Source organism: Poeciliopsis prolifica, unplaced genomic scaffold, assembly GCF_027474105.1.
Source record: "Poeciliopsis prolifica strain line A6 unplaced genomic scaffold, Auburn_PproV2 SCAFFOLD017, whole genome shotgun sequence".
Taxonomy (NCBI): domain Eukaryota; kingdom Metazoa; phylum Chordata; class Actinopteri; order Cyprinodontiformes; family Poeciliidae; genus Poeciliopsis; species Poeciliopsis prolifica.
The window spans coordinates 9,918,518-9,931,348 of NW_026562392.1; the positions used below are offsets into that span (position 1 = coordinate 9,918,518).

Here is a 12,831-nt window from a genome sequence, read left to right on the forward strand (position 1 = left end):
TCCCAGAAGCCATATTGCAGCAGCTGTAAAGTTGTTTAGGGGTTTTAAAGGCTTTTCATACTCAAAGTCACAAAATTCCAAGCAGTGTTTATGATACTGCCGGCCTCCATAAATTTCAGGGAAAGCATGAAAAATGGCTGCAATTCTGAAGCAGCAGAAGAGGATGGAACTGAGGAGCTATGATGGTTTTTACTGACACTTCTCTATGCAGTCGCTCTCTCCTCCCATTTTCTTCAGCAATTTAAATAATTTCCCTACTTTTTTCAAGACCGCCATATTTTTTACTCTCATCCTCCTTTCTCTCAATGTCTTTGTTCCAGTTTTCTGCAGAACGAGTTTTGTGTTTATTTTGCTCTACCCTTCAGTTTTGTCCAGTTTCTTCCCTCTGCTGCTTTTCTTGTCCTCGCACTCTTTCTCGCTTTCCTTTTTTTATTCTTGCTTGGAGTACAGGTTGCATGCTGATTCACATGGAGGCACATGTCTGACAAAGGTCAGAAACTTAAACAGAAATGCGTAAAGACGGGCTCAGCAGGCGCATCCGTTCATGTCTGAGGGATCAGTGTTGTCGGGTGACCTTTTAAAAGAGGAGGCGGCCAAAGATCTTATGGGTGGGAGTTTGAACCTTTTTTCCTATCTTTGATTTTTAATTTAACCATTAAATCAATCAGCTATGATCAACTGTGATTTGTGCTACTGTTTACTTAATTTATAGTATTATACATGAAGTTACAGTTACTTTAATGAGGTAGAAATAAAGTGCTTCTGTTTGTAGCTTCTGCAGATGAATCCTTCCTGTTTTCATCGAGCAATTAGGATTCAGGGGTCACTGACAAATGACGCAAGGCTTTGTGTTTAGCAGTCGTCTTTTGATTTCAGCTCACACTTGAAAGTAACAAAATGTAAGACTATTGCTAGAATGAAGCCACTGGCCGAGAGGTTCTGCTTTTTTTCCCCCATTGTGACTCAAGTAGCATTAGCTCAAAAATGACAGCATAATGGAAACAGAAACATGTGATATCAATTATTGTAGTCTGAAGCAAACACACACGCACACACACAAAAATAGGACACAAATAAACCAGGGTTATAATGAGAAACAAAACATATCTTGTTGTTACCAGTCAGCAAAGTGTTTTGTTCATCAATGACTTATTTGATAATCCCTCTTTTGATGCTAATTTGATTTTGGATTAATCTTTGATCATTTTCTCAACTCAAACCCTTTAACTTAGGTCACTTCAACATTGACAGGTTTTAGTTTATTCAATCATACCCAATCTAAGGTGAGGCAACAACTGAAGCAAGAAAATATGCTAAAGCCTCTCCTGTAGTCTCCATTTGTAAAGAAATAATTTGTGATCTCGGCTCCTTAATACTAATTAAGAAATACCAACTTTTAGGCTTATGCTTCCCTGTTAAAGATCTATAAAATGTTTTTTGACAAATATACAGTAAGCATAATCCCACACTGAAAGCTTTGAAGCCATTCTTTACTACTAATCTGTGGAGTTTTTTAAACTTCTGCAACCATCCTCTTTATGTGCTGTAAATGAGTTGAACTTGAGTCCTCACACAGTCTTGTTTATCTAAAAAAATCTTTATTTTTCTAACTGTAGATACATCAGAGTTATAAAGATAAAGACACATTTGCTTTATGTGCATGCTTTTTTCTGTCTCCCTATTTTGAAAAGCACATCACAAAAATGACCATTGTGCCAAGTTATATGGGAGAGAATTGGAGGTGGTTGTCAGCTATAAATACTGTGAGTATATCTTAACAATAGAAAAGACTGGAGCACCTACACCAAAGTTGTGTGCAAGAAGGGAATAAGTAGACTATTTTCTGAAGAAACTAAGAATCTCTCAGGATGTCTCCTAGAGATCTTCTCATGGTCGGTCCCTGCAGGTGCGCTATCCTCTGCTGCAGAGTGCTGTTTGAGTGCTAGGGATGTCTCCAGGCTCAATAAACATTTTAAAGAAGTAGGTAAAGTCATTGACCAGAGCTCAGATATGTTTGGATCAGAGAGGGACAGAAACTGCCTCCCTATCCTCCTCCCTCTTGATGACTCTTTTGAGAGACAGCAAAGACTTTTCACCTCAGAAAAGGAACAGAAAATCATCAATTTCATTTGACATCCCACAATACGGCAGCTCTCATCTGTCTGACAGATGACTTTCTGCTGCACTTCACCTCTTCACCTACACATACCGGGAAATTATAGATAAATCACTAGAATATTTTGTCTTTAATTAATTAATCTGTAAATTACTCAGCCGTGCACTAAGCCTTGTACATACTGTTGTCATCTGCCCTGCTGTCCAAAATGGTTTCATTCCTTTGATCACTGTCATTGTGAATTATTTAGCTGCCAAGACAATGTATAAAGTAAAGCATCTTCAGTACATAAACTCTATAGAAATTAATTGACCATTTTATGGAAAAAGATTTTTTTTTGCATACTTTTTTCCCAGTTTAATAAATGTTCCAAAATTATAAGATAGATTTTTCTAAATTACTCAGAAATTATACTAGCTGTTCATGTTGTGGTTAAAGTTTACCTTCTTTAGCAGGCGGGATAGTGGGAGTGGGCTCTGTGCTGGGAGGTTCAGTCGGAAGTGGAGTCGGCTCTGACACTACGTTTGAATAACCACACAGAAAAAGAAAAGGACAAACAATAAACATACAATCATAAAGTAATGCCATGATAAAATTTATTTGTCAACTACAAACATCAACAGCTTGTTTGTGTCAGTAGTGGTGGTCCGAGGGGCACGCTCTTTAAAATCAAATGGCTACTCTAGAGAATCAAGGAACTGTGTTCAGGTCATAGAAAGGCCTGTAGAGTCATTGAATTCATTCAAGACATAGATGTAAACCAATTAACTAACTACATACACATATTTATAAAATTAAAAATAAAATAAAAAGCTGTGCCCCCTCTAATATTTTTACTGGTGATCTAGTCTGGCCACCACTATGAAACTTTTCTGGGAGTGCCACTGGTTTGTGCACTTAAATATCAAACTAATAATGGCACAAGACTTAAGGAGCCAATTTCATCAAGAGATATCCACTTATTTAACCTTAAACAGTGAAATTACAACCATTCCAGAAATAACACACAAACAAAATGAAAGTTCATGGAGTAGCCATCTGTCTCATTTCTCTTAATTTAACCAGACAACTTCTTAATTAGACTACATTTAGTCAATGTAGTCCATTCAACAGCAACAAAAAATAGGCAATAGATAAAGAAAAATCTGTACAGCAAAATAATCCTCATAATTTCATGGTTAGCTGTAAAGCATTCAGAATGACCTATAGTCACTTTAATTTTTATCCCATTGGATAAGAACTGGCTAATGCAATAGATTGAAATCCTAAAGCATTTCAAGTTAACTTACTTTGGATTCTAATATAAATTTTCTAACAGTACCTTTCAGCTAGCTGCTAAATTAAATCACCAGCTGTCTTCTCCATTAAGGTGTTTGCGTGATTGAGCGCGTGTTAGTGAGTGTGTGTGTGATTGTGTCCATCTATCCATGTAAGGTGAACGCTCTTTGTTCATGGAGATGTGAGATTCAGCTCAATTCATCAGGAAAGCAATGAACTGCAACACTAGAAGCTATCTTCTCAGAGAGGGGTAGGCATAATGGACTTAAAGAAAACTTCAGCAAGTAGAACATATTGCAGAGCTGAGATAAATGCATGACAGAGAGAAGCTAAAGGGATGTTGGGGAAAATGAGAGCGAGTCGAGGTTTTTGAATACGTTTGAAAACATTCTTTTTTTTCTTCTGAGGATAAAAGTATGCATACGTACGTGTCATGTCAGTAATGGATACAGACGGTCCTTCCATTTCTTCCATTTGCGTATAAATACTGATCTGGTACTGGCTACTGGGAGTGAGGTCATAGAAACAGTGGCGCGAAGCTGAACCTCCCAGGTTTAGTTCTTGTCTCTGACTGTCTGCAAGAAATAAAAAAAGTCAAACAAATAATACAAACTCAGATGAATTTTTTTTTTTCTCAAGAAATATTTTTCTGAATCTTGTTCAGCATTATGTCTAAACCAAGGAATTGAAAATAAACTAACAAATTCTGACTGGTGTATTGCTACATACACCAGTGCAGTTTATTTTCTTTTATTGTTTGTAGTTAGTGTTTTATAACAAACAATAAAAGTTGCATAAATCCCTCTAATGTCAGCGTAAAAACCAATTTCTTCTAAATAATTACCAAAATATTAAACATAAAATAAATGATTGCTTAAATATTCCAAACCTCCAAGTTAATATTTAGTAAATGCACTTTTGATAGGAATCTCAGCACAGAGCTGATGTGAGTAGGTCTCAATCAAGGTGCACATTTGGACACTGAAATTTTACTCTATTCTTCAAGTCAAGTTTATTTGTATCACATATTTTACCAACAAGGCAGCTCAAAGTGCTTTGCACCAATTATGAAACAACAAATAAACTTTGCATGTTGCCAAATGCCATCTTCAAGCAGATTCACATAAAATATGTTGATCAGTGTCTCAGTTATGAATCAACAGCAACTCTAAGCAGGTGGATTTTTAGCCTCGACTTAGAGGAACTGAGCGTTTCAGCTCTAAATCTAAATCAATCAAATTATGTTTTGTTTTTTTTATCTCTTAGAAAATATAAATAATTTTGATAATTCTAACTGACCTAAAGCAAGAAAAGTTTGTTCTGATTTGACTTCAGATAGTGAGAAAAAAAATGCATACGACTTTTTATTCAGTGTATGTGAACATCTAATTTAAACTGTAGTGCAGAGTAATGATTGGCATTTGTAAGTTTCAGTGGTTTAATTCTGATTCCTAATGTATCTCATGTTGGAGCGTAATCTATAGGGAAACAAGTTGAGAGGTTAACGGAAATAACTGAATGTTATCAATAACTATCCTCTGTTTTTAATACATAACAATGATCCAACAGACACTTTGTCCTAAGTGAGATGCTACTCAGAGGTATCCACAGCTGCTACTGCACTAAATGAGTTTACAGAAGGGTTTTTGGCACAAGAAAGTCATAAAAAGCTGTGTGTCACAGAGCACATCTCTGGTCAGTAGCAGAAAATAAATAGGACTGTAAAATGGCACTCATATGCTTGTGCAATTATTTGTCATGCAAGCAAAATACACAAATGAGAGCATCATTATTTGTGTAGAAAGTGAACACTTCATTAACAAAGACAGTGTTTGTATAGTGCCACTCCAGAGGGTGTTTCTTGCACAGATGTTGGTTTTCATACAGCATATCACCATTTGAGACAAAGTTGGCTGACATAAAATGTCTAATGAAAATTTAGTTATGGTTGAAAGAAGATGATTACATACGCTCTATAAAAATAAACAGTTTTTCCTCTCTCACTGTCTGACATTAAATCAGAGTAAACATTTTTGTGTTTGAGCAATAATGTTGTTCAAACCTTACTTAACATCACATTTCTGTCTAAATAAATGGGACAAAATTCCAGTGAATAATTTGGTATCTGTATTCATATTTTGATGGAGAATCATATACCTACACAGCATTAAGTTAGCACACATGGTGTGAAATTAGATAATACCAGAATGTGCTAGGATTCTTCAGTTGTTACATTAAATGAAATAAATATGTCTTTTCGACTCAGTGTCCACGAGGAAAATCGAGTGATTTTTCAAAACGTTACTTAAACAGAGAAAGCATCGTCCCTCCAGTAAATGTACTTACTGAGTACAGACTGTATGGAGACCCGGTACGATGTGGCGTGCAGAAGAGGCTGCCACTGAACACACATGCTGTTGTGACGCACCTGGTAGGTTGACAAGCCAGAAACACCAAGGAACACTGGAGTGAGACACAGAGAGATTGATTCAACATGTGGCTTTACACAAACTGGGACTGATTATGACAAATGGGTTCTGTCTGTATTATCACAGAAAAGCAACAAATACACACTTACAAGATGATGATGATAATGAATTTGATGAATTCACCAATTACATGTTTGCATTGTAGTCAGGGGAAATGCAAGGCATTTGAATGAGGGATTTTCCAGTCTAAACAGGCAACATTCCCAAATGTCATTCCCTTTCCTGAGATTAAACCTTTTTAACACGGCCCAATGAAGGTTTGAAAATTATTTTTTTAAAGATGATGTTTGTTGTGAAATGGTGCTATATAAATAAACTGAATTAAATAGTTTTTTGTGTGATCCATAAAAGCGTGAGTGCTTTAAACTGACTTAAAATTCAGGTAGGCAGAGATACAAGCAATAAAAAAGGTAGTTGGGCCTCAGATGTTTTGCTGCAAAACATCATGGTTGCATACTGGACACTGCAAAGTATGCTACTTAAAGAACAGAAACGCGTTTTTCTCTTGAATTTCCGTGTGTTATAATAAAGCAAGTCTCCAAGGAGTCACTTGCTTACTTTTCTTCTTATTAGTTGAATATGCTGAGAATATAAAATGGATATCAACAGGGAGGCAGGTGCTTTATGTTAAATACTACTGAATAATGTATGTGACATGAAGTTGCTGTTTTCAATAAGACAGAGACACAAAAGTGTACTATTACACCCAGGTACTTAAAACATATGATGGTAATATGTGCTATTTATTTCATACTTACTAAAAATTGGAGTTTGTTTTTAATTTAATGGACAACGATGACTTCTATTCACGTATCAAAATAGGCTTAATATTGTGTGTTGTGTAGTCTTTTCTTTGAAGGGTCCATGTTGACATTTAACAGATGTCATTGGCATAAAAGCTCAAGTTTTGTCCCATCAGTCTACATTGTAATCACTTTGGCGATTGACTGTATGCTTTTTGGCTCAAAATGCATCAAAACCTCCAGAGGTTGCAGCTCGTCAAGCATCCAGGAAGTGAGAGGTTTGCTGTCATTTCACAATCTGGCGGACCTCTTTTATAGGAGATATGGTTCTCAAAATCTGCTGGCGTTTAGCCTCATCTCAGCTCTTTGTTAGCATTTATTTCCTCTCTTTTATTCCCCATTTCTCCTTGGATTCTACTGATGCTCTTCATGTGTTTGTGCCTGTTGTTCAGTTTTCTCAAACCCTTTTGGTTCATTCTGTGTTCTTGTTATATACCTTTGTTAAGTCTAATATGGTACCTAGCTAATGTTTGTTGCTGGGTCCATAAGAAAACACAATGAGACACTTATGCTCGTCAACATGAATATTTATAATATTCTTTCTGAAAACCTGAGACAGTCCACACCTTTATTTTGTTTGCTCTGTAATCCGTTTGATGTATTCAACAATACACTATTTTAAAAAGCATCTGTTAAATACATGACCAAACTTGTTTTCCCCATTTCTTTTTTTACTATTGTCCCATACTAATGCAATATATCCATTTGACTAAATAAAGCATTTAGTCAGTATATGTGTTTGGACAGATTAGTGACCATGCATACACAATATTAAATCTAGTTATACAAACTTAGAAATGCTAATGGTTAAGCCAAATGAAATCATGATGTCTACACATTAAAACTGCATGATTAATTGTAGATGTGAGTGTCTGAAACTTCCCTGTAGGAGAAATAAGAAATGTGACTTTGTTACATTTGTTGTTCAAGCTGTGATATTAAACAGGGAACTTAACTTTTCTTTCTTTCTCTTAACACAGTGATAAAATAATACAATAAAACCTGATTTGTCGAGTACCACAATGCTCGTTTGGTTTCAAATGCATTACTATGATGAGAAAAGCTCCAGCGTCTCAATTACTTAGTTTTTGATTGATTAATTGCATGTTGTGTCTATTGGCTTTCAAGAGGGGAACATTCTTAAAACATCCATATCACTAGCATGCAAAGAAAATAATAAATTAGTTCCTCCATTGAGGAGTGAACAGGAACAAATAATGCTAATAGTTGTGTAAAATAAGCAAATTTGATGCATCCGACAATACAACAGAGAAGAGCAATTGACACTAAATCATCGACATGCTAAACCAATGGCATAAATGCAATGAGTCTTACACCAAGAAGTTGTCATAATTGAAAATGACAGATGAGCGAATTGTACAGGCAATGCAGCCTGACATTAACTATTCAATATCTCTGTTAGTCTTGTTAGTTAGTTCTTGATTTCTACATCTCTTTGTTTTAGATGAGAGAAATAAAAGCCTCTTTGCTGGGTTTTACTCCAGCCACTGATTTCAAATCTATATGCAGAAAGGATTGTTCTCACTTTCTGAATGGGAAATATTAATATCCTTCTGCTTTTCAGCCTGTTTGCTAAGGTCTCAATGGAAATTAGTTTGCATGGTATAAGCAGGCAATTAATATGCATGTTACACATTTGTGCTTTTTCTAAAATGGCATTCCTTTTTCTGCTGCCAGGATCTCTGTCTCTGTAATGGTCCCAGTGTCTTTTTATAATAAAACTCAAATAAAAAACAAAAAAATAAAAAATAAAAAAAATCAGCTGGTGACATTTTAGTGACGCAACACATTTTTTCTTATTAATTTAACAACTACAAAGGATATTAGAGGCTGTAATAAAAAATTATACAGCTTGAAGTTTTCATATTGTTAAATGAATCCTAATATCTTATTCCACTGTTGTTCACAACTGCTCTATTTATGCTTAACCATCAGTCTATATATCAACATAGTTAAAGAAATATATCCCTTTAAATTTTTAAGTTGTACATTTGACCCAGGAGCGTTTTGATCTGCCCTTAAGATTCCACATACATTTAAATAAACAATTTGACTTTACTTACTTTTCACCATCAGCATGCTCACACTGAATTTTAAAATCATTCTTAATTTATTTTTTTTTTTTTTTGCAATAATATCTAACCTGAGAGTTTCTCATCTGCTAAATGGGAAACTCTTCTCATTTAACAGATGGGAATAATTCCACAAGAATTCAATAAAATGTGAATTCTTGTGGTATTGCTACGTCAAATGCTTACATGTCTTCGCATTAATGAGCTGTGGTTCACTTGGTCCTCCTCGGTAGAAAGCCGTCACTTGGACACTGTAATCCGTCCCGCTTAAAAGATTCGAGAGGAGAATTGAGTTCACATCTTCGTCTACTGTCGTCTCCAAAACTTCAGTTTGAACTAAAAAAAGGGAGAAAAAAAAACCCCAAAAACAAAACATGTATAAAAATACTGAAAAAAGCAAAGTGGGACAGAACCTTTGGTTTGAGCAGCAAAAATAATGTAGGGACATATAAACACTACTATTGAAAAACAGAAAGAGAATTTTCTAAACCTATAGATGTCACAGATTCCTGGATGAGCTTTTTAAAAAATGTATAAAACTAACTAATTCAAGTTATTATGCTAACACACCATCCAGTGGAATAATCCTCATAAAATACTGATTGAATTGTGTCTGTGCCAACATACACCAAAAGTCTCTTCTAGTCTAGCTGTGTATATGTGTGAAATTGAAGGTCTGTGTGGGACTTTTTCTTTTTCTTGAATGTTCCTAAAATAACATCAATGCAGCACTTTTGCCTGTACCTTCTCCTCTGAGGTAAAATAATTGCTTTTAGGTGATTGAAAACAGTTGGAAACTATAACACTGGATCTATGGCTTGGCGAAGTGATTAGCAGCAGAAGCAGAACAGAAAAGCTAAAATGGTCATTTAATGACGTCTCAATGAAAGACTGGAGAGGATGCATATATTTTTGTGCTACAATGCTGGGGTTTTTTTTAGCTTTAAACTGTCTGCTTTGTATCTAAGTCTGTGTGTGTGTAGGTGTGCGTGTGTGTGTGTGTGTACCATGAATGGGCCGATAGACAATCCTGTAACCTTCTGTCGGAGACTGAGGCAGATCCCAGGAGACCCTGAAGCGGTTGTACGACTCCTCTGACACACGTAGATTTTCAGGAGACAAGAGAGGCACTACCAAAGCAACAAAAACAAAAAGTTGAACTTGACTTGAATGCAACAGTGAAGGTCTGCATGTTTCCTGATTGCACATGGTATGATTTGATTCTGAATTTCATTGCTTAAATAGACACTAAAATTCAATTTTCACTGAGTCTTAGCAGAGAGCAAATAACTTCATGCATCCAGTATGGCTAGTTTGTTCATTTGTTTCAGAAATAATCAAAAATCTCTTTACCTTTTTAAAGATTTTACAGAACACAACCATAAAGAAGTTATTTATTTATAGCATCAACACAGACCTATTTGCAAAAAAATTGAAAAGCTGAACAGTTCAACTTTTCTAGAAGCTGTTTGGGGAGTGGTTAAGGACTTGCTAAGCTTTGGTTCTAACATGAATAATTTTCTTTCTTACACAAACAAAAATAAGGTTGTAAAGATTATAAAACTCTTCAGCTCTTGATTTATGGGGGCTTTAACCCTCAAACTCTCTAAGTGCTTTGACAATATGTGTTGTAATTTGACTATAGTCTGAGACAATGGCAGTTTAATTTGACTGATGACATGTCTAATCTGACGTTTTATTTTACTGCATAACAAAGAGACAATCAATGCTCCTAAAAAAAAAGGTTGAACAATGGTAAAGAGAATCAATTGGACTAATTTAGTCATTTCATTATTTAAGGAGCTGCAGGAATGACGAGGAGTTCTTATTAAGTCAATTAGGAAAGCATCAGTATTTCTCATCACCTTAATTCATATTCTCCATCCTGCACATAAATTAACATAAATTGTACAAGGCGCAAATTAGCATTCTGCTTAGAGCAAATAAATCCTTCAGTATCTTTCTGCCTATTCTCCTAAACTGAAACCTGCATATTTCATTCACAGAAAACAAAGAAACCTTGAAATAACCTCACAGGTTAATAATTCATAACTTTCATGAATATTAAACTAGTGGCAATAAAATATAAAATTATTACTCCTGGGGAATTTTGGGTGAATCGTTTTACTTTCCAACAACAAAATATTAATTTATTCTAAAACCTACAAATTGACTGACAGGAAACGTGGTGACAGAAAGCAAATTTCATTTTTATGTGGTTAATGCCGAGGTGTGGGTTGAAATTTTAGAGACTTGACTTGTAATCATAAAGGTGAAGCCATTTTGAAGAATGATGCTGCCACAAAGTAAACAATCAAACATTTCTTCTGGAAAGGCAGATTGATTCAAGGAAAGACCCAGCAGCAGTCTTGATCTTGACTGAATTGAACATTTATAATGGATATAAAAGAAAGCACATAATAAAGATCCAGTCTGCAAAACTCAATTACTATTGAGTACTAAAACCAAACTAGTTGATATTTTTTATTTTATGTGAAATAAAAGTCTTTAAGTTTAAGCAGTCAAAGATAAAAGCCACAACACGAGTTTTGTTTCTGGCTTCACAGACATTATTTATGCATTAGTGTTTCCTTAGTTTTTCTTTTCTCTTCATCAAATCTAAAACAAGTCTTGATAATTTAACTTAGAATCCTCTGCTTGTTTAAAATGATACGACTGATTAAACATCATTCAAATGCTGAGATGCCAAGATGTTTGTGTTTCCAGGATATTTAGTCTTACATGTCGAACCCAAAGCAGAAGCACTGATGCCATCTTGTCCATGAAAGTACACTGGTGTGACCGTCACTTTGTACTGCGTGTCTGGTAGTAAAGGCTGGAGCAATGCACTTTTCTGATCACCACCAACGGATATCTAGATACCAAAAAACCAAACATACAAGGCGTTATTTGGAGTTCTGCAGATCCACACTGCCTGGTTTTACTGCTGAATTATAGATTGGAGAGACGATTGAGGTGAAAAAAACCCAAAACAACTTATGATCAAGTTCTTTAGAAATTTTACAAACGGATGTGTGTCAAGTGGGTGTAGCATAATGCTAACATTAAAGTATGGAAAAATTAAACGGCATTCTTTGTTAAAAACTAGACAGCATGAAATACATTTTAGTCGTCTTTCTTTGTAGATGTTACAGCCTGTCTCTTAAGACCCTGCTGCGGTCTTAAGAGACAGAGTCATTTGTACTTCAAGATGTTTACTCTGCGTGCAGTCGCATGCACTTTTACAAGTTATATTTTGTGTTGTTTCAGGAACTGACGGTCTGACAGGACAACGCCCAATCAACGTCTGACAATAGATGCTGTTTCCAGACAGCAATCTCATGTACATGTGGCTTCAGTGGGGGAAGTGAGCTGAACAAAGAACAAGCCTTCATACATCATAGTATTCATTCATTTGGAAAAATTTGCATTAAAAATTTTAAAATTTAAAAATAAATGTGCTTTTGATTTTTACAAGGCTACTGATGGAAGGAAACAGCACTTACTAGTAAGTGACAATGTCTTAAACTGCAAGGACAGGTGCTGCCCACTGTTAAATTATTATTATTATTATTATTATTATTATTATTATTATTATTTATCATCAACATCACAAACAAACAGTAAATACTACAGCTACAGCTTAAAACAACCTTTATTTATCAGCAGACAGGTTTAGGCATTTCTCTCATGTTGTTAATGACTGTTTTACTTTCCAGTGGTGTTTTATAGTTCTTGTGTTTGTGCTCTTTTCTCAGCTGCCCTCCATCTGTGTTCCCACTGAGGTAAATGGCTACAGAAAAGATAATGGGCTGTCTTCTGGGCTGGCCTGGCCTCTCCATCTTCTGTGGCTCTGACACCACATCGGGAAATTAAAAGAGAGAAAGGGGGAGGTGGAGAGAGAGAGAGAAAAGTCACGAGAGAGAGAGAATCAGAGAAACATGGAGGCAAGGGGACAAAAGAGGAGGAAAGCCTGTGCGGACGTGTTTGGGTGTGCATTAGTGATCAGGGTCAGTACATGACACTGAGCTCAAGGGCTCTTCAGAGGGACA

At 35.6% G+C, this 12,831-nt stretch overlaps 1 protein-coding gene across 2 annotated transcripts in view; it reads right to left on the bottom strand.

Annotated features, from left to right (window-relative positions):
• The window catches only part of col14a1a (collagen, type XIV, alpha 1a), a 108,592-nt gene that overhangs the window by 48,774 nt on the left and 46,987 nt on the right, over positions 1–12,831 (bottom strand). For both annotated transcript variants that reach the window (XM_055041883.1, XM_055041882.1), the window contains 6 exons: positions 11,522–11,654; positions 9,787–9,909; positions 8,966–9,115; positions 5,741–5,857; positions 3,823–3,969; positions 2,560–2,634 (listed from right to left, as the gene is read on the bottom strand). In XM_055041883.1, coding sequence (XP_054897858.1) covers positions 2,560–2,634; positions 3,823–3,969; positions 5,741–5,857; positions 8,966–9,115; positions 9,787–9,909; positions 11,522–11,654 — 745 coding nt within the window. The remainder of the gene's footprint in view (positions 1–2,559; positions 2,635–3,822; positions 3,970–5,740; positions 5,858–8,965; positions 9,116–9,786; positions 9,910–11,521; positions 11,655–12,831) is intronic.